A 21501-nucleotide genomic window follows, 5' to 3' on the forward strand; every position below is an offset into this window, starting at 1 on the left:
TAGGTTTCCTCTAATTTGTTCCGTTCTGTAATGACAAGATGTCATCCACGTAGTGGTCCCAAAGTTTGGGTGAGATCGTGGGGAAGGCTGTTTGTTCAAGGCTCTGCGTTACTGCTTCTGCTAAGCCGCCTGTTATTGGTGATCTCATGGGTGTTCCATTGATTTGTTTGTAGGTCTTGTCATTGAAGGTGAAGTGGATAGTGAGGCACGCGTCTACTTGAGAATGTTGTCCTTGCTGATGAAGCTGGTGCTGTTGGTGTTTGTGTCCTTGGTTCCTGTAGTAGTGTGGTCAGTGTTTCTTTGGCCAGGCTGATGTTAATTGATATGAGTAGGGCTGTTATGCACCTTAACAGACTGTTGGGATGGATATATCATAGGCCTAGGGAGGGTAGAGATGTAGTTACTTCTTGGGAAATCGGGGGGCGCTGCAGAGCTGTTGTTTGGACTGTTTACCGAAACTGCCTGTGCAGCTGGACTACCAAGGTCAGACCAATAATGGCAGCCTTTACTCGGAGACCTTGTTTACGAGACAGACCATCTCGTGGATACCTGCCAAGGCCGAGGCCTGTTCACAGGAGGCCATTGTCTGTGAGAGATCACGTGTGTGAGTGATTACGTAGCGTTAGCTTAGCGAACAATATATCAAGCAGGGGTTTTTGGAAAGATTTCAGAACACCTTCTCCAGCAAGTCTGATACCTTGCTGTAACTTGATTCTCTCTCGAATAAAGCAGTCTGTTTCTTAGAATCTGACCCGGTGTCTCATTCCTCTGAAACGAACATGGGGACGGTAGAACCGTCCTAACACAGACCAAGACACATAAATAGAAAGCACGTCAGAACACCAGCACTTCACCAGAAGCTCACTGATGACGTTACCTAGCATGGTGACAAAATGCCTGAACACCAACCTTCCAACTCAGAGTGCAAACTTACAACCTGATTTTCCAGTATTTTTGGAATGAGGCTGTGCATTCTAAGTTGGTATTTTGATTACAACATGTAAGGATAGTTAGCTTTCCTCAAAGGTACCTTGCATCTGTTTGAAATATTTTCCAAAGGCCTGAGCTTAACAAACAGCTATTTACAATCGTCATTCTCCAAATAATAACTAAGATTTGCAGCTTATCAGAAGGCTCCCACAGCATGATGTATAAGAATTGCCATATCAAGCACTAAGATAATTCAACACTTTTAATACATCTTCACAAAGCTCTCATAACATATCCAAAACAGACACCAACCTGGAGATAGCAGACTTTTCAGCTGATTAAGGCTTTCTCCAACCTTATCAAAATCAGGTAGTAACTTAGCAAGTTCCGCATCAGAGAATATTTCCTTAAATTTTTCTAAAAATAAAATTAAAAACATATTAATGCATGCACTTCACATTGTTATTCATTATTGTCTGCAGGCAGAAGCAGTTGCAAGAATAAACTATTAGTTGTATGGAGCTATGAAATCATTCGACAAGATCATGGCCGCTCTTTCACATCAACTGTACTTTGCCAAAACACTATCATGTCACTTGATTTACTTAATGTTTTAAATCTATTGATCTCAGTTTTCAATGTACTCAAATGACTGAGAATCCAGCTATTAGAGTACAGAATTCCAAACTTCCACATCTTCCAACTGAAGAAATTTCTCATCATGTCAAAAAAAAAAGGCCAACCCCTTATCCTAAGACTACGATCCCTAGATTTAGGCTTTTCTTCCAGGAAAAGAGCCACTTAGTTTCTGAGACCATAAGACATAGCAACAGAATTAGACTATTCGGATCATCAAGTCGGCTTCACCATTAGATCATGACTAATATATTTCTCAACCTGTTCTCCTGCCTTCTTCTTGCAATCAATGATCCCCTTACCAATCAAGAACTTATCTCTGTCTTAAATACACTAAATGATTTGGCCTCCACAGCCATCTGCATCAATGAGCTCCACAGATTAACTATCCTCTGGCTGAAGAAATTCCTCATCTCGCTTCCTTTTGAGATGGCCCTTAGGTCTCAGTTGCTCCTACGAGTGGAAACATCTTCTCTCTCCCCCATCCAGGCCTCTTAGTATTCTGTAAGTTTCAATCAGATCCCTACTCATCATTCTAAACTCCATCAAGTACGGTCCCAATTCCTCAACCACTCCTTCTACTACAAGCCCTTCACCCCCAGGATCAGTCTTGTAAACCTCTTTTGGACCTCCTCCAAAACCAGTTTCAAGTCAACACAAAGTCAAAGGGATCTCCAGCTGTCCAGTAACAGTGATGTTACCTAATACAGGAAGCAGCTGATAATATTGAAGTATTTCACAGCTAGCTAAAAGGCAGGGAAAAACTGAATCGCTTCAGATTCATTTACATGTTTTACAGACAGCTAAATAAACAATTATGGTCCAACCCGAGAACAGACGTAGAACCCAAAACACAAACAATATTTTTAAAAATATTAAATGCCTAAAGATGATTTGATATTTGGCATTCAATAATTATACAATAACTACTTCAGAACTAGAGGGGGTCTTCGTAGTGACTATCAACTTAGTATACCATTAAAATCTCAGTGACATCTGATCGAACAAACTAAGCTTTTCAAAGGCTTTTAGAGCTCAAAGACTCTTAAAAGAATGGAAGTTCTTGTCAATTCAATAATTTCTAATTGATTGTATTTTGATTGTATAATATTCCCAGAGTGACATCCTCGAAAGAATAAATTAATGACATCAACCTCTAACTCATTTTTAACTGTATTGTGCAAATGCTGGCAGTTTTGCAATTATTCTCACTACAAAATCCAGGTCAATTTTCAAACATACTTTTCTATCTATGCAGGGATCAATGCTGGGTCCCATATTGTTTGTGATGTGATGTAAATGAGAATGTTGGAGGGGATATGAGCTTGGTCAGGTATTTGACAGTAAGGAGGAAGGTGTTAGGTTACAGGACAATATAAACAGAGGGGCAGATCAATGGCAGATGGAATTTCACCCTGATAAACCATGACGTGATACACTTTGGAAGAAACAGCAAGCTAAGGGAGTACTCAACGAATGACAGAAAACAAGGAGGCTCATAGGAACAGAGGGACTTTGGAGTGATAGTCCACAGATGCCTGAAAGGGGCAGGACAGGTAGTTAAGGACGCATGAGAACAAATCGTATGGGATACTTGCCTTTATCGACCATGGCACAGATTATAAGAGCAAGGAGGGGCCAGACAGAACTTTAGTTAGATCACAGCTGGAGTACTGTGTACAGTCCTGGTCACCACACAGTAGAAAGGACATGCTTGCATGGGAGAGGGTGTAAAGGAGATACACCAGGATGCTGCCTGGGATGGAGCATTTCTGCCACAAAGAGAGGCTTGATAAGCTTCGGTTATTTTTTTGAAGCAGACAAGGTTGAAAGGGGATCTGATGAAGGTGCATAAGATCATGAAAGGTGTGGGCAATTTGAATAGAAAACAACTGTTCACCTGAGTTGAAACGTCAATAACAAGGAGGTTTCGAGCGGAATTGAGAAAAAAACGTTTTTACCCAGAGAGAGTGAAGGAGATCTGGAATGCACTGCCTGGGAACTGGTTGAGGCATAAGACGTCAGAACCTTTAAAAAGTACTTGGATGAGCACTTCAACTGTCTAACTTTCAAGGCCTTAGGCCTAGTGCAGGAAAGTTGGGCGAGTGTAGGTATAGTATTTTCGGCAGTACAGACTCAATAAGCCGAAGGGCCTCTTCTGTACTGAATGATTCTACAAAAACGACCACCGCAAGAATGGACTCCATTAGAAGTTAAAGTTACAGCATAACAATGAAAACAACTGAAAATAGTTGAACATATTTTGAACAAATACTACAGCTGTAATACTTTTGTACATACAGTCATTCCTGCATATCTGCAAAGGTTCCATTCCTGAGAAACTCCACAAATGATGAATTAGTGAGCGTGGAGTTCATGTAAAATCAAGTGAAAAATTGCAGAGATGCAAGCTTTTCCCACAGATGTTGAATTTTGTCGATATTTATTTTTTGGCACAGATAGGCAAATTCACAAATCAGAATTTCATAGATGGCAAGGATTTACTGTATAACCATGATAAAATCAGCTCACCAAAGTTTATATGTTCATCGAGGTCCCAGATAAAATCTGGAATTATCCATTTGTACGCTGTTAGATCTGGCATCATTTCTTTCCATTGGTCATATGTCTAACAAATGAAAATGCACAAGAAACTTTCTTAGATTCATAGAGCTGGACAGCATGGAAACAGACCCTTCGATCCAACCTGTCCATGCCAACTAGATATTCTAAACTAATCTCATCGCCCTTGCCAGCATTTGATCCGTATCCCTCCGAACCTTTTCAATTCATATACCCATCCAGATACCTTTTAAATGTTGTAATTGTATCAGTCTCCACCACTTCTTCTGGTAGCTCTTTCGATATATGCACAATCCTCTGCATGACAAAGGTGACCCTTAGGTCCCTTTTAAATCATTCTCTTCTCACCTTAAATCTATGCCCTCTAGTTTTGGACACCCCCACTCCATGGAAAAGACTGTGTAGAGTTGGCAGATTCTCCCATTGTCTGCATGGGTTTCCTCCGGGTGCTCTGGTTTCTTCCCACAACCCAAAGATGTGCAGGCACCATAGTGTTAGGTGTATTAGTCAGAGAGAAATGGGTCTGGGTGGGTTAATCTTTGGAGGGTCGGTGTGGACTTGTTGGGCCGAAGGGTCTGGTTGCACACTGTAGGGAATCTAACAGAATCATCTATCCTAACCATTCCCTTTATGATTTTATAAACTTCTACAAGGTCACCCCTCAGCCTCCGACACACCAGGGAAAATAGCCCCAGCCTAGTCAACCTCTCCCTATAGCTCAAAACCTCCAACCCTGGCAACATTCTTGTAAATCTTTTCTGAACCCTTTCAAGCTTCACAACACTTTTTCTATAGAAAAGATGCAAGTATTCAGGTCAGAAAAAAAACAAAAACAAGCAAAGTATTAAAGAAATAAAGACATATTTAATAGCAATTATGAAATATCAAATGATTCATATATCTTTACATAATCAACTGGAGGACGTATTCTTGGTTAAGTTTAATCTTCAGACTTCGTCGTACCTTTGAAGTAGGAAGCACAGTCACAAAAAAATCCTGAAAAGCTCAGGAAAATACCATCCTTCTCATCAGTCCTTTTTCTTTAGTATTTTCATTATATATTTTGTAATGTAAGTATCTGACATACCTTCTTTGCTGTATAACCACCACCTACTGCTGATCCCAGTACAAGATAGCGAATTTTTAACAGTCGGGTTGCCAATCTAGCTAGAATGAAACTTCTATAGGGATAGTATTCAACTTTCAAAGGAAGTGGCTTGGCTGCCCTCAGTGAAAACCTCTTGAAGGTGGAGTATGGCCGAGCTGCAGAATTCCAGTGTAGCTTGCGAGAATTAATGCATGGTGTATTCAGGTGATGAATTGTTCGTGACAATGAGTACAGTCTTTGAGCAGGGAACTTCATTTTAATACCAACAGTGCTTCACAAGGTTTGCCAGAAAGCTTAAGGTAGAACAAAACAAAGAAAAATAAGCATCAGTGCTCCACAAATACAGTATCATAATAAGGACAACTTAAAAGCTGTCACACTGCAGAAAATAACTTGGTTAACACAGGCTTGTGATTAAGTTCAAGCATGCAGAGAGAAAGCAATTCGTAAATCTTGTTCAATCATTCCAAATATCTCTGTCAAACAGTGATGGGCTACCAAAAAGGGTGAAGGAAACTTTCCCTTTGTGTTATTGTCTAATAACTTAAGAACTCAAGTAGTTGGACAGAATGTTTTCAAGTGTAAGGGCACATAATGACAGCAACCTTGGGCATTGAATTCAACTGCATAATAGAATTGAAAAGTGAATACCAGCAATGCTTTCTAATACTAATTCATTTCATTGATGACCCAAATCTAGAAAACAAAACACATTCTCATCTTTGTCCATTGAGAAATGAGCTTTATGGGCCAATTTTCTTTTCTGTATCCCTGTCTTCTCATCCTTACATTCTAATACCATGCACTATATGTAAAAATGTTCTTAATTATTTAAAATGAACTAGATTTTACCAACAACAGATCACTCATCTAATTACTGCACTCAGTTACTACTTCTCAAAAGTCTTATGTGAATCAGAATCAGTTAGTTGGATCAGTGAACACTAACATTTAGTGCCACAGAGGCTAGAAGCTATCAAAGGTTGGCATCCTTCAATTTGCTGTGAAAGAGATGTGATGCTAATGGTAATGATGCTGAATCATGCACAAAATACTGCTATTTCTGAGGAATGGCAGACTGCGTTTAAATGTAAAGATCCATAGGTTGCTGTTCCACATGCTTTGCTTTACTACTAGCTGCATTAAAACACACCATCTTGTTATTGGTAAATGACTGAAATTTATGACATGGTATAAAGTGACTATATTTACAGGGATCACAAAATAACTCAAAGTTACTTGGTAAACGCATAAAAGTAAAATTAGAATATTGAACAATTTCATTTCAGCTGCCTTAGACTTCATTTTCCTAACACAGAGATTACTATACACTGTTTTGATTTTCACTTACTGCTAATATCTACAGAAGTTTGTTTCTTAAATATACCATCATCTTTTACAAGGATTGGCAAGGGCATGTGGTGCTAATTAAGTATCCTTCCTAACCCTTTATATTCCACCACAAGGTCAAAACAAGACAACTGGTACTGCAAGATAATCAAGTTCATGGAAAACAAGAGGAAGATCATATGGAACATTTGTACAAATACCATGCATGCAACTTTCATACAATCTAGAGTTAAAAATATGCAATCTCCATTCGCAATAATTAAGCATCACAGCAACACACAGTTAAATATTCATTTCAAATTATTACCTAGAGCAACACAGATTTACAGAATGATCTCATTTAATTCATCCAGATCTAGAGAACAAGGTAACAATTCCATTTTTATTTTCAAGTGCACTTTAAGTGCTAGTCTTGCCAAAGATGAAAATGAGAAAAGAAAAAAGGTGTTAATAGTAAAGTCAGTTCCCATTAAGAACAATGGATTTACAGTCAAAGATATGAAAATGTTTCTGCCAATTAACAAAACCATCTTGATATTTCAGACATCATGCTTTGTGATGCAAATCTTCAAAGAACCAAATGTTATTACATCATAAAGCACAATATCAATGCTGCACAAAACTGACCTCCAGTTCATGCTCAGTGTACCTGATTAAGCAGTAATTTACCAGAAAAACACAGAAATTAAAAATTAGAAATAAAACCTAAATTTAAAAATTTAACTTTTATACAGAATGCAGTATCAATAGACCAAAAGCAATCTGGTTAAAACACAAGTAACAGAATGGTGAACAAGCAATCAGTGCTACTCATAACTAACATTAACCCAGCAAATATCTTGAACCATTTTCCACACTACCTCTGTCTTTCACTTTCTTTATTCAATCACAGATCTGTGTACATAGTTAGAACTACCATTTCTAACACATTAAGTATTGTGAATCAGAGAAAGATGCATCACTGAAACTTTATTGCATACATTGCCTTTGAGGTTCAGCATTGACCATTATAGTCTACCAATGCATATGGTGAAATGAAGGGAAGGAAAAGACTGAATAATCAACAAAGTCTAACCAACGTTCATGATGCCTGGAGTACAAAGACGAGATGATTCCCACATGCTGGGAGTAAAGCTACCTCCTGGGGAGATTAAAAATTACTTGAAATGCCAGCACCAAAAAGGAGAAAGCAATCAATGGATTCACAACAAAGTGAAACTAAAACAGTCAATAACATTCAAAATTGCTCAATTGTTCCTAACCGGACTTTACAAATAACAAATTTTGACACTTTGTTCAGAACTTAAAAAATTAACACTTATTAAAAACGTAACTCTAGCCGAACACAGATAAGCAACAAGGCAATCTAATATCTTTGATCCAAATCCAAACTTCTTTGAACGTAAGCCCCCACTGGCACACACAGGTAAGAGGTAAATTAGAAAATAAAGTCAAAACAAAATAGTTTTCCATTTCAACGACGAACACCAGACCTTCATGAAATTGGATACTGGGTTGAATTACAGACACGTAGGACTGTATGTTTTGCTTAAATTTCAAAGTTACTAGTCAATGCAAACAGATTCCACAGACCTCTGGAGACATTTGCTTATTTCTTACAGATTGGGATCTTTCCCTCAGAACTTTCAAAACATCGATTACTGAAGAATAATTATCGAGCAAAAACCAAAAAAAAACCCAGTCCTGAAGCTTTCAAAAACAAAACAGTCTCCTGCCCAAACCCATTCACTGCAAACAATTTTTTTTCTTCTCATCGCCATTGGTTCTTTGGGAATTCACCTTATATCAGGTTTTCTGGTTCTTGACCCTTTCACCAACAGACCAGTTTCCCTCCATCTTTCATGCTTTGAACTTTCAACAGCTTGGGCACCCTCTATCAAGTGATTTCAGTAACTGGAAAAATATGTAGATTTGGGGGGAACAGGAAGGTAAGCAGAGATTGGTACAGCAGATGTTGTTTAAGCAAACATTGCAAATTTTCTGAACAACAGATGACTTGCACTGATAGATAGAGGGCCCAAAATCAATTTCCTCTTGATGTCCTACATGTCCCTGGCTTATTTACACTCATTGACAAGAGTGATATTGAGGCAACAAAAATAGTCTTGTAGGCCTGGAAGTCTTATAGGCCTGGAATTCCCACTGGTTGTGCAGGGTTTTCCAGAGCAAATCACACAAAACATTAAGGAATTTAAAATGAAGTTTAGATTCAGCACAAATCCAGTTTCTGTGATGCTTTGCATTAGTTCAAAAACTTATGTGACTAACTGGCCCTGCTAACAAATCTAGTCAAACCCTAAATCAATCACCATCTTGAGTTTCTGTTAACAGACCCTTTCAGAATACCTCAAAGGCACTAAGGTCAGTCAGGACTGACAATTGTACATCAATGAAACTTGGAAATGATTGAAAATGAATTTTATCAGTATACACAATTATTTATAATCAGGCCACTAAAAGATAAATCTATTTTAGCTATGAACTGAGTAAATGCAAACTTTAATACATTATAATATTATTTACACATCCATAAAGTAAATATTATTTTTAAAAAGTATATTAATCAGCCCACAAAGCTGGCTGCCTCTAGAAGTTTCCAGTAAGTCTCAGACAGAAGTGAATTAATCACCACCTGAAATGTCACACCACTTGCATTGTCCAGACATTCCAGCCAAACCAACGAGAAGGAACCCCATATGGAGTGTAAGCATTTGAGGGGGAAGCGAAGGCCCAGTCATATTATTATCCAGAGACCCAGGTCATGTTCAGGGGAATAGTCTTATCATGGCAGATATTAGAATTTAAGTTCCATAAAAAAATCTGAAATTAAAGAGTCTAATGATGATCATTAATCCATTTGTTGGAACAACTCACCTGGTTCACTCAGAGTCACAGAGATGTACAGCATGCAAACAGACTCTTCGGTCCAACCTGTCCATGCTGACCAGATATCCCAACCCAAACTAGTCCCACCTGCAGCACTCAGCCCATATCCCTCCAAACCCTTCCTATTCATATACCCATCCAAATGCCTCTTAAATGTTGCAATTGTACCAGCCTCCAGTACATCCTCTGGCAGCTCCTTCCATACGCGTACCATCTCCTGCGTGAAAACGTTGCCCCTTAGGTCCCTTTTATATCTTTCCCCTCTCACCCTAAACCTATGTCCTCTAGTTCTGGACTCCCCCACCCTAGGGAAAAGACATTGTCTATTTATCCTATCCATGCCCCTCATAATTTTGTAAACCTCTATAAGGTCACCCCTAAGCCTCCAACGCTCCAGGGAAAACAGCCCCAGCCTGTTCAGCCTCTCCCTGTAGCTCAGGTCCTCCAACCCTGGCAATATCCTTGCAAATCTTTTCTGAACCCTTTTAAGTTTCACAACATCTTTCTGATAGGAAGGAGAGCAAAATTGCACACAATATTCCAACAGTGGCCTAACCAATGTCCTGTACAGCCGCAACATGACCTCCTAACTCCTATACAAAAAGTAGAGGACCCAGCACTGATCCTTGTGGCACTCCACTGGTCACAGGCCTCCAGTCTGAAAAGCAATTCTCCACCACCACCCTCTGTCTTCTACCTTTGAGCCAGTTCTGTATCCAAATGGCTAGTTCTCCCTGTATTCCCTGAGATCTAACCTTGATAACCAGTCTCCCATGGGGAACCTTGTCGAACGCCTTACTCAAGTCCATATAGATCACATCTACTACTCTGCCCTCATCAACCTTCTTTGTTACTAAATGAATATCCTTTAGGGGAGGAAACTGCCATCCTTACCTGGTCTGGCCTACATCTGACTCCAGACCCACAGTAACCCCACAGCTTGACTCTTAACTGCCCTCTAGGCAATTGGGAATAGGCAATACATGTTGGCCTAGCTGGCAACGCCCTCATCCCATGAACGAATGCTCAGAGCAAAGAAATCCATGCATTTATGCTTGATTTAGTGCTAATGACTCCACAGATTCTGTTAAAAACCATAAAAGATTTTAACAGATCAAAACCCACTTTCTTAGTTGTGCGACTAAGGTGGAAGCCCCCGACACTTAAATGAAATGGGTTTGTTTAAATTATCAAAGTTTATGTGCAAAACCTGATTTCTGAAAAAAATCCTGCATTTCTCATACAAAACAAACAAATTCCCAGCATATAATTGCTACACCTTAATCAGCCATTTGACTACATCTATGTTCCTGTGAAAGGGACTTTTTTGTACAGGCCAGTGAAATAATCTCCAATGGACTCTCAAATTAATGTGAACATAGAATATTACAGCACAGTAGGCCCTTCGGCCCTCGATGTTGCGCCGACCTGTGGAACCAATCTGAAGCCCAGTGAGCCTGACATCGGTGGTGGGCAAGTTGTTGGAGGGAATCCTGAGGGACAGGATGATTAGGGATAGTCAACGTGGCTTTGTGCATGGGAAATCATGCCTCACAAACTTGATTGAGTTTTTTGAAGAAGTAACAAGATTGATGAGGGCAGAGCAGTAGATGTAATCTATATGGACTTCAGTCAGGCATTCAACAAGGTTTGTCATGAGAGACTGATGAGCAAAATGAGATCTCAGGGAATACAGGGAGAACTAGCCATTTGGATACAGAACTGGCTCAAAACTAGAAAACAGGGTGGTGGTGGAAGGTTGTTTTTCAGATTGGAGGCTTGTGACCAGTGGAGCGCAACAAGGATCAGTGCTGGGTCCACTTCTTTTCGTCATTTATATAAATGATTTGGATGTGAGCATAACAGGCTTAGTTAGTAAGTTTGCAGATGACACCAAAATTGGACAGTGAAGAAGGTTACCTCAGATTACAACAGGATCTGGACCAGATGGGCCAATGGGCTGAGAAGTGACAAATGGAGTTTAATTCAGATAAATGCGAGGTGCTGCATTTTGGGAAAGCAAATCTTAGCAGGACTTATACACTTAATGATAAGGTCCTTGGGAGTGTTGCTGAACAGAGACCTTGGAGCGCAGGTTCATAGTTCCTCGAAAGTGGAGTCGCAGGTAGATAAGATAGTAAAAAAGGCATTTGGTATGCTTTCTTTTATTGGTCAGAGTATTGAGCAAGACATTGGTTAGGCCGCTTTTAGAGTATTGCATGCAATTCTGGTCTCCTTCCTATTAGAAAAATGTTGTGAAACTTGAAAGGTTCAGAAAATATTTACAAGGATATTGCCAGGGTTGAAGGATTTGACCTATAGGGAGATTATCAGGCTGGGGCTGTTTTCCCTGGAGCATAAGAGGCTGAGGGATGACCTTATAGAAGTTTATAAAATCATGAGGGCCATGGATTGTAGGGATATGGGCCAGGTGCTGGTGGGTGAGACTAGACTGGGTTGGGATATCTGGTCGGCATGAACAAGTTGGACTGAAGGGTCTCTTTCCGTGCTGTACATCTCTATGGCTCTAAGACTCTCTGTAACCTACAACATGCTTCGTTACTATCCACAACTCCATCAACCTTAATGTCATCCGCAAATTTACATACCCATCCTTCTATGGCCTCATCTCGGTCATTCATAAAAATGACAAACAGTAGTGGCCCCAAAACAGATCCTAGCAGTACACCACTAGTAACTGAACTCCAGGATGAACATTTCCTATCAACCACCACCCTCTGTCTTCTTTCAGCTCGCCAACGTCTGATCCAAACTACCACATCACCTTCAATCCCATGCCTCCGCATTTTGTGCAATAGCCTACCATGGTGAAACTTATCCAACACCTTACTGAAATCCATGTATACCACATCAATGGCTTCACCCTCATCCACCTATTTGGTCACTATCTCAAGGAATTCAATAAGTTTGTGAGGCACAACCTAACCTTCACAAAACAATGTTGACTATCCCTAATTAACTCATTCCTCTCTAGATGATTATAAATCCTATCTCTTATAAAATTTCCCATCACTTTAACCACAACCGAAGTAAGGTTCACTGGTTGACAATTACCAAGGTTGTCTCTACTCCGCCTCTTGAACAAGGGGACAACATTTGCTATCCTCCAGTCTTCTAGCAGAATTCCTGTAGACAATGATGACAAAGATCAAAGCCGAAAGGCTCTGCAATCTCCTCTCTGGCTTCCCAGAGAATCCAAGGAAAAAACCCCATCCAGCCCAAGGGACTTATCTATTTTCACACTTTCTAGAGTTGCTAACTCTTCCTTGCAAACGTCAATCCCGTCTCATCTAGTCGCCAGTATCTCCGTATTCGTCTCGACAACATTGTCTTTTTCGATTGCGAATACTGATGAAAAATATTCATTTAGCGCTTCCCCAACTCCTCGGACTCCATGCACAACTTCCCCCTACTATCCTTAATTGGCCCTTATCTTTCTCTAGCCAAATTTTCTTAACCAACGCTAATATCTTGGAGTTTAATTAATTTGTAATTTCTCACCTTTCCTTATTGTTTGTTTTGTGCTGAACATGTGTATGAGAGTGAAAGAGAATGTGGCAGATACTATGAACCAACTAGCGTTTTGAATGCAGTAAAAACATAACTTTAAAATCATACAGCACGGAAGCAGATCACTTGGCCCAATACATCCATGATGACCAGGTTTCCTCAACTAAACTCGTCCCATTTGTCTACTTTTAGCCCATATCTTTCTAAACTTTGCCTATTCATATGCCTGTCCAAATGACTTTTCAATATTACCATTTCCTCTGGCAGCTCACTTTCTGGATGCAGCATCCTCTGTGTGTAAAAGTCACCCCCAAAGTCCCTTTTAAATCTTTCCCCTTTCATCTTAAACCTATGCCCTCTAGTTCTAGACTCTCCTAACCTGGAGAGACCTTGACTATTCATCTTATCGATACCCCTCATGATTTAATCAACTTCTATAAGTTTTCTATGCTCCAGGGAAAGAAGTCCCAGCCTATCCAGCCTCCCCTTCTAAGTCAAACCCTCCAGTCTTGATAAACATCCTTGCAAATCTTTTTTGCATCCTTCCCAGTTTAATAACATCCATCCCACAGCAGGGTGAGCAGAATTGTATGCAGTACTCCAAATGCGGCTTTACTAATATCTTGTACAGCTGTAATATGACCTCCCACCTCCTGTACTCATTGCTCTGACCGATGAAGGTGGTCTTCATCGCCACTGTGATGCCACTTTCAAGGAACTATGTACTTACACCTCTCTGTCTCTTTGTTCGACAACACTCCCCAGGACCCTACCATGAACTTTTTTAAAAACTGTTTTAAATTGCTGATAGGGTTTGGGGAAACACACATTGGCCTATTTTTAAAAGGGCAAAGGAAAAACAAGAAAATTAAAAGCCACCTGTGATATCAACTGCAGAGAAAATCATTAAAAATAAATAAATTCATCTGTTCTTGTTTGTGACAGCAGTTGGGGGTTTGACTGGTACTGGAATCAATAAAACCAGCCACAAGTTTCACCAAGGTGCACAAAAATCTGAGAAGAATCCAAATTTTGAAATCAGCCTTAATTGGATACTGAAAAAAACCCACGAAAAACCAAGGAAGGAAAATTCAGTGGCTGAAATTATCTTCAAGATAAAGAAATACAACCTCAAATTCTGAGGTGCTCCAGGTACTTGACAAGCAGTTAGACCTCATTCATTAGCCAAGCAGATATGAGAGCTCTGAACCAAAAACTGATAAAAAGTCCTGCACCCAAAATATTTACCCTAGCCGTACAATGAAGGACTGAGCAGGAGAGACAGAGTTTCAACAGCAAGTGTGCGTTACAGCAGCAAATGAGAGAAAAGGAGAACAAGTTGAGAGAAAGACAGAAGGGAGGGAGTGTTTCAGTAAAATGAGAGAGTAGTAGTGAAAAAGTGCTGGAGATGAAAATCAAAGTTCAAGAAGACAGCGATGACATAAATAGATCAAAATGTCAAAGGGGCAGATGCCAAATTACAGCATGATGGTTTTGGAAGGTCCCAGGCACTAAGCCCTAAAAATCCAGAAGAGTTGAAGGAGATTGAATAAATAAAGATGAAGCAGAAAGGTTCTGTTCACTTATCATGTGCTGAAAAGGTCTTTCAAAGGAAAATTACCAGATATAATGTGACACCGTGCCATACAGAGGTAGAAGGACAGGTGAGCAAAAGCTTGGCCAGAGGTAGAAAGCCAGGATGGTTTGGAGAGAGAATCCAAGAGTTTAAAACCTAAAAGCAGAAGACACTGGCACTAACAGTGGAACAAAGAAAATCATGGAAGTTAAAGAAGCTAGAATTGGAAGACTTGTAGATATCAATTAGGATATTTATACTATATTTAGAGTCACAGAGTTCTACAGGACTGAAACACACCCTTCGGTCGAACTCATCCTTGCCGACCAGATATCCTAAATTAATCTCATCCCATTGACAGCATTTGTCCCATATTCCTCTAAATCCTTTGTACTCATGCACCCATCCAGATGCCTTTTAAATGTTGTAACTGTACCGACCTCCACCACTTCCTCTGTAGCTTATTCCATATACACACCACCCTCTGCATAAAAAAGTTGCCCCTTAAGTCCCTTTTAAATCTTTCTTCTTTCACCTTAAACCTATGCCCTCTAGTTCTGGACTCCCCTGCCTAGGAAAAAGACTTTGACTATTTACCTTATCCATGCCCCTCATAATTTTATAAACTCCATAAGGTCATCCTTCAGCCTCCAATGCTCCAGAGAAAATGAGCCAAGCCTATTTAGACTCTCGCTCTAGCGCAAATCCTTGTCAGCATCCATGTCAATCTTTTCTGAACCTTTGCAAATTTAACAATATCTTTCTTCTTGCAATATTTTACCTGAATACATTTGTTCATCACCTTTGCTCTGCATTTTGAATATGAACTTTGCCTTCCCAATTTCTGATTGTACCTCACTCCCTTTATAGCTCAAAGATGTGTATATTTTACTTCTCCTGATAAGTCCATCAGTTCCTTTGTTTACTGTTTAACCTCTTGGCCTTTGACATTTTTTTAGTCCATCAGCTATGCAGATCCCTCACCTCACTTCGAAGTGATTTGAAATGCTCCTTCACTGATTGTTGCAATCTTCTGTGTTCTTGCTGTTTCTGTTTCAAAAGATTTTCATGCAATATTTTTAATTTTAGTTCTGCAACCCGTACTGGTATTTGTCAAAAAGCAGTCTTGCTTATTCCATATTTTACTTGAAATAATATATCAATTTTCCCTCAATGTATCAACTCTCATGTGCATCGAATTTTGAAGAGACATTGAATTTTAAGCGCACAATCTTTCTTCATGAATTGAATCAAACAGAATGTTTTCACAACAGGTCACTGCACTTGTAATTCTAATGTTAAAGCTGACACTTTTGATTTTGAATCAAAACCTGAATAATAAAGTAATTCCAGTCTGAGAAACAAAACTTGGAAGCAGTAAAAACAACAACAGCTCTGATCAATAAAGTTTATGTTATGTCACCTTTGAGCGCAGCAAGAAATACTCCCATTCGTTGTAATGCAGTTTCTAGTCATATAATTAGCAACTTCTTTTTCTCCCAACAGGACAAAAGCATAATTGCCCCTCCAAAGAACTAGGGTAAACAGTGGCCCGAATGACCTCCTGCACTGCTACAAATTTCTGTGATTATATATTTCACGTTATCAATATGCCAAGATTTCCATCAAAAAATAAAGTTTGCTGGAAACTTTCCCAGCATCACACACTCCAAGATTATGTTCAACCAAGCCAGATCAAAGACACACTCCACTCTGTCACAACTATAATTCTTAGTCACAGATTTTCTTTCCCACATTGCCATCCAAAGCAAAGCTGCTAATCAGAAATTGAGAGCGTTCAGCCTTCTGTCATAAACAACACTGGACAAGTTCTAGAAGTGAAAGGCTAGACTTGGCACCAGATACCAAAAACAAACTCTTAATTAGATTTAGCTGTAAGACTGTAAAACCAAAATGTGAAGGGCAATAGGGCGCATCCTCAACATGACCTTTCAAAAACTGATTGGGGGCAGATGTTCGCAGGTAAAGGGTTGGCTGGAAAGTGGGAAGCCTTCAGAAATGAGATAACAAGAGTCCAGAGACAGTATCTTCCTGTTAGGTTGAAAGGAAAGGCTGGTAGATGTAGGGAATGCTGGGTGACTAAAGAAATTAAGGATTTGGTTAAGAAAAAGAAGGATGCATATGCCAGATATAGGCAAGTTGGATCGAATGAATTCTTAGAAGAGTATAAAGGCAGTAGAAGTATACTTAAGAGGGAAATCAGGAGAGCAAAAAGGGGAAATGAGATAGCTTTGGCAAATTGAGTTAAAAAGAAACCAAAGGGCTTTTACAAATACATTAAGGATAAAAGGGTAACTAGGGAGAGAATAGGGCCCTCAAAGATCAGCAAGGCAGCCTTTGTGTGGAGCCACAGGAGATGGGGGAGAAACTAAACGACTACTTTGCATCAGTATTTGCTGTGGAAAAGGACATGGAAGATATAGGATGTAGGAAAATAGATGGTGACACCTTGGAAAATGTCCATATTACAGAGGAGGAAGTGCTGGATGTCTTGAAACACATAAAAGTGGATAAATTCCCAGAAGCTGATCAAGTGTACCCTAGAACTCTGTGGGAAGTTAAAGAAGTGATTGCTGAGCCTTTTGCTGAGCTATTTGTATCATCAACAGTCACAGGTGAGGTGCCGGAAGACTGGAGGTTGGCTAACATGAGGGTGGAAAGGACAAGCCAGGGAACTACAGACCAGTGAGCCTGACGTTAGTGGTGGACAAGTTGTTGGAGGGAATCCAGAGAGACAAGGTGTACATGTATTTGGAAAGGCAAAAACTGATTAGGAATAGTCAACATGGCGTTGTGCGTGGGAAATCATGTCTCACAAACTTGATTGAGTTTTATGAAGAAGTAACAAAGAGGATTGATGAAGGCAGAGTGGTGAACATGATCTATACGGACTTCAGTAAAGCATTCAACAAGCTTCCCCATGGGAGACAGATTAGCAAGGTTAGATCTCATGGAGTTCAGGGAGAATGTGCCATTTGGATGTAGAACTGGCTGAAAGATAGAAGACAGAGGGTGGTAGCCTGTGACCAATGAAGTGCCACAAGGATCGATGCTGGGTCTACTACTTTTCATCATTTATATAGATGATTTGGATGTGAACATAGGAGGTATAGTTAGTAAGGTTGCAGCTGACACCAAAATTAGAGGTGTAGTGGACAGTGAAGAAGGTTACCTCAGCCTACAACGGGATTTGATTAGATGGGCCAATTGGCTGAGAAGAGGCAGAAGGAATTTAATTTTGTATAAATGCGAAGTGCTGCATTTTGGGAAAACAAAACTTAGCAGGACTTATACACTTAGTGGTAAGGTCCTAGAGAGTGTTGCTGAACAAAGGGATCTTGGAGTGCAGGTTCATAGCTCTTTGAAAGTGGAGTCACAGGTAGATAAGATAGTGAAGGCAGCGTTTGGTAAGCTTTCCTTTATTGGTCAGAGTATTGAGTACAAGAGTTGGGACGTCATGTTGTGGCTGTTCAGGACATTGGTTTGGCCACCATTGGAATATTGCGTGCAATTCTGGTCTCCTTCCTATCGGAAAGATGATATGAAACTTGAAAGGGTTCAGAAAAGATTTACAAGGATGTTGCCAGGGCTGGAAGATTTGAGCTGAAGGGAGAGGTTGAATAGGCTGGGACTGTTTTCCCTGGAGCGTCGGACGCGGAGGGGTGACCTTAAAGAGGTTTATAAAATCACGAGGGGCAAGGATAGATAAATAGGCAAAGTCTCTTCCCTGGGTGGGGGAGTCCAGAACTAGAGGGCACAGGTTTAAGGGTGAGAGGGGAAAGATATAAGGGGCACCTTTTTCATACAGAGGGTAGTGGTGGCGGCTCGTACAATTGCAACATTTAAAAGGTATCTGGATGGGCATATGAATACAAAGAGTTTGGAGAGATATGGGCTAGATGCTGGCAGGTGGGACTAGGTTGGGCTGGTGTACGGTCGGCATGGATGAGTAGAACCGAAGGGTCTGTTTCCGTGCTGTGCATTTGTGACTCTATGACACTGAAACGATGTCTTAGAGTACACTTTCAAACACTGTAGAGCAATTGAACAACAGAGAGAGAATTTTAGTAGGTCATTTGTTGGATTGTTGGTTCTGGGTCTATGTGCAAATCTGCAGTCTCGTTTATGGGCGTGACAGTACCAATGAAGAGATTATTTGGTGTCAACTGTACTTCAAATTATACAGACTGTTAAGCCAACAAATGTTCAAGCATTTTTAATGTCAAATAACTTTTCTGATAATTACTTTACACAATTATACGTATAAATATCAACAAACAAAAATCTATTTGCATGGCTGGTGAAATATTTTAGAGAAAGTTTAATTGAAAAGAACTTGATCTTACAAGATGAATCAAAGTGGTGGTCCACCACCCAAATTGGGAAGTTGGGTCATGGAAGAAAATTTCCAATCACGAATACTCTGACTGACTAGTAGCAAGACATTCAGGGTGATTTGGAGGTACAAGGTAACACTAATAAGAAGTGTTGCCAGTCTACATACATTTCCTGAATCTTATGCATCACAAAATAATTGGTTCTTGTTCTGTTATATGAGTATTTGAGGAAATGTCCTAAAAGGTAAAGAAAGAACAGATATAAAGTGGAAAAAAAAGGTTTATTTTAATCAATATATTTCACAAAACAATTTGACTTACTTATCAAGTCTGGCAATGATCAGAGATATCAAAGCAGAACCATAAAAGTGCAGAAGTGTTATAGAAATTCAAATAAAGCAAACAAGATTTAAGAGAATATTCAGTGAAAAGAAGGTAAAAGGGATTGGCAGAATTTGGATGTGTCATAGTCATAGAGATATAGAGCATGGAAACAGACCCTTCGGTCCAACCTGTCCATGCCAAACAGATATCCCAACCCAATCTAGTCCCACCTGCCAGCACCCAGCCCATATCCCTCCAAACCCTTCCTATTCATATACACATCCAAATGCCTCTTAAATGTTGCAATTATACCAGCCTCCACCACATCCTCTGCTCATTCCATATACGTACTACCCTCTGCGTGAAAATGTTGCCCTTTTATATCTTTCCCCTCTCACCCTAAACCTATGTCCTCTAGACCTGGACTTCCTGACCCCAAGGAAAAGACTTTGTTTATTTTTTACCCAATCCGTGCCCCTCATAATTTTGTAAACCTCTAAAAGATCACCCCTCAGCCTCTGATGCTCCAGGGAAACCAGCTCCAGCCTGTTCAGCCTCTCCCGGTAGCACAGATCCTCCGACCCTGGCAACATCCTTGTAAGTCTTTTCTGAACCCTTTCAAGTTTCACAACATCTTTCCGATAGGAAGGAGACCAGAATTGGTGTCATTAACTAACAGCTAGTCCAAACCACCACAAACCATAAGCAAAAACAGAAATTGCTGGCAGCATCTGTGGAGAGAAAACAGAGTCAACGTTTCGGGTCTAGCAGCTAGAGGGACTGGTAAAAGGACGACAAATGAAGGCAGAATCCAGAGACAAGGGAGACGTCACTCACAGTAGGTTCTGCGTTTTGCTGCGGGTCACTGACACCTATTAGAAATACAGATGTCCGGACACACTACAAGGACAGGATTAGACTCGGTTTCGGTGCCTTCGTTTCACATTGAAAGGAGTTGAAGGGGAGAGGGGAGCAGGACAGATGGGGCTGAACAAGCTGCGGTTAATGGGGCTGGTGTTGTTTCGGACAAACGGCACCAGTCTGAACAGTGAGGGCCTCAGTAAAGGGCTGACATTCAGACAGAGGCCGAGGGAAGTCCCGGGGTGAACAACTGGCGGCGACTCAGCAAATCGGGGATGGGGGGAGGCCCGGGGCAACTTCAACCCGCGACCGAGGGGGCACTCAGAGCCCACGGCCTCCACCGGGGACATATCGAACAGCTTCTTACCAGCATAGGCCGCCGGAGCGGTACTTAGCCCCAGTCCACCCGGAACCTCATTCAGGAGAGAATAGCCCGGCTACTTCCGGCCCCTGCTTCAAGGTCCGGGTTGGAAACGCGACCCGGAACAAAGAGTCCTCCCTCGAGAAGGTGGAGAAACTGCCCTGAGACTCCCACATCAAACTCAAGGTGTAAGTCGTGCAGCTATGTTCCCCAGGCTGTGTTCACAAACAACATAATTTAGGCTGTAAATGATTTTACTTTCCCACATTCTGTGAGAGCAATATTCCAAATCAATGTGTAAATATGTTAAAAATTAAATGTATTGGGAATGTGTGATTTTAAGCATCTCAGTCTATACATTTTTAGATATGTGAGATGCATGTATAGTGTCTTATTGTGGATTTTTTGAGAATAAAAATTCAGTAAAAGAACCAGTTTTTTACTTGCTTTAACTGCATTTTCTATCCTCTATTTGTTCTGTTCAAAAAACTTTGGATGCTGAAATCCAAAGCAGACAAGCAGGAGACAGGAAGAACACAGCAAGCCAGGCAGCATCAGGAGGTGGTGAAGTTGATGTTTCGGGTATAACCCTTCTTCAGGAATCTATTTGTTCTTTGGCATTATTCTCCTGAGGGATTTGAAAACTAACACAAGAATTCTAAAACCGAGATATTGTGGGACAGTCTAGGACCAGAGAGCAAAATCTCAGAGATAGAGAGGAAAAGGAATTTCTTCTTTCAGAGAGTAGTGAATGTGTGGAATTCTTTACCGAAGCGGACTGCCGAGACTGGGTGATTAAGTGTATTCAAGGCTGAAATAGACAAATAAGGGAGGGAAGGAGGGTCATGGGAAGATGCAAGAAAGTAGCGATGAAGATTGTCATATCAGCCATGATCTCATTAAATGGTGGAGCGGATTCAATCGGTTGTTTGGCCTACTTCTGTCTAAATGTCTTCTGTACTTACTAATTGCCTGG

The 21501-nt window shown here is 40.4% G+C and overlaps 1 protein-coding gene across 6 annotated transcripts in view; it reads right to left on the reverse strand.

The window, feature by feature from the left end:
* Positions 1–20615, reverse strand: part of opa1 (OPA1 mitochondrial dynamin like GTPase) — a 135396-nt gene extending 114781 nt beyond the window's left edge. For 3 of the 6 annotated variants that reach the window (XM_060834787.1, XM_060834789.1, XM_060834783.1), the window contains exons 1-4: positions 20141–20235; positions 5237–5550; positions 4099–4195; positions 1243–1347 (exon numbers count right to left, since the gene is read on the reverse strand). In XM_060834787.1, the coding sequence (XP_060690770.1) occupies positions 1243–1347; positions 4099–4195; positions 5237–5512 (478 nt within the window). In that variant the 5' untranslated portion in view covers positions 5513–5550; positions 20141–20235. Of the gene's footprint in view, positions 1–1242; positions 1348–4098; positions 4196–5236; positions 5551–6914; positions 6954–15605; positions 15645–20140; positions 20236–20531 lie in introns of those variants that run through there. The other 3 variants (XM_060834784.1, XM_060834786.1, XM_060834785.1) reach the window with 3 other exon arrangements.
* Positions 20616–21501: the final 886 nt, after the last annotated feature.

Source organism: Hemiscyllium ocellatum, chromosome 13 (assembly GCF_020745735.1).
Source record: "Hemiscyllium ocellatum isolate sHemOce1 chromosome 13, sHemOce1.pat.X.cur, whole genome shotgun sequence".
Lineage (NCBI taxonomy): Eukaryota > Metazoa > Chordata > Chondrichthyes > Orectolobiformes > Hemiscylliidae > Hemiscyllium > Hemiscyllium ocellatum.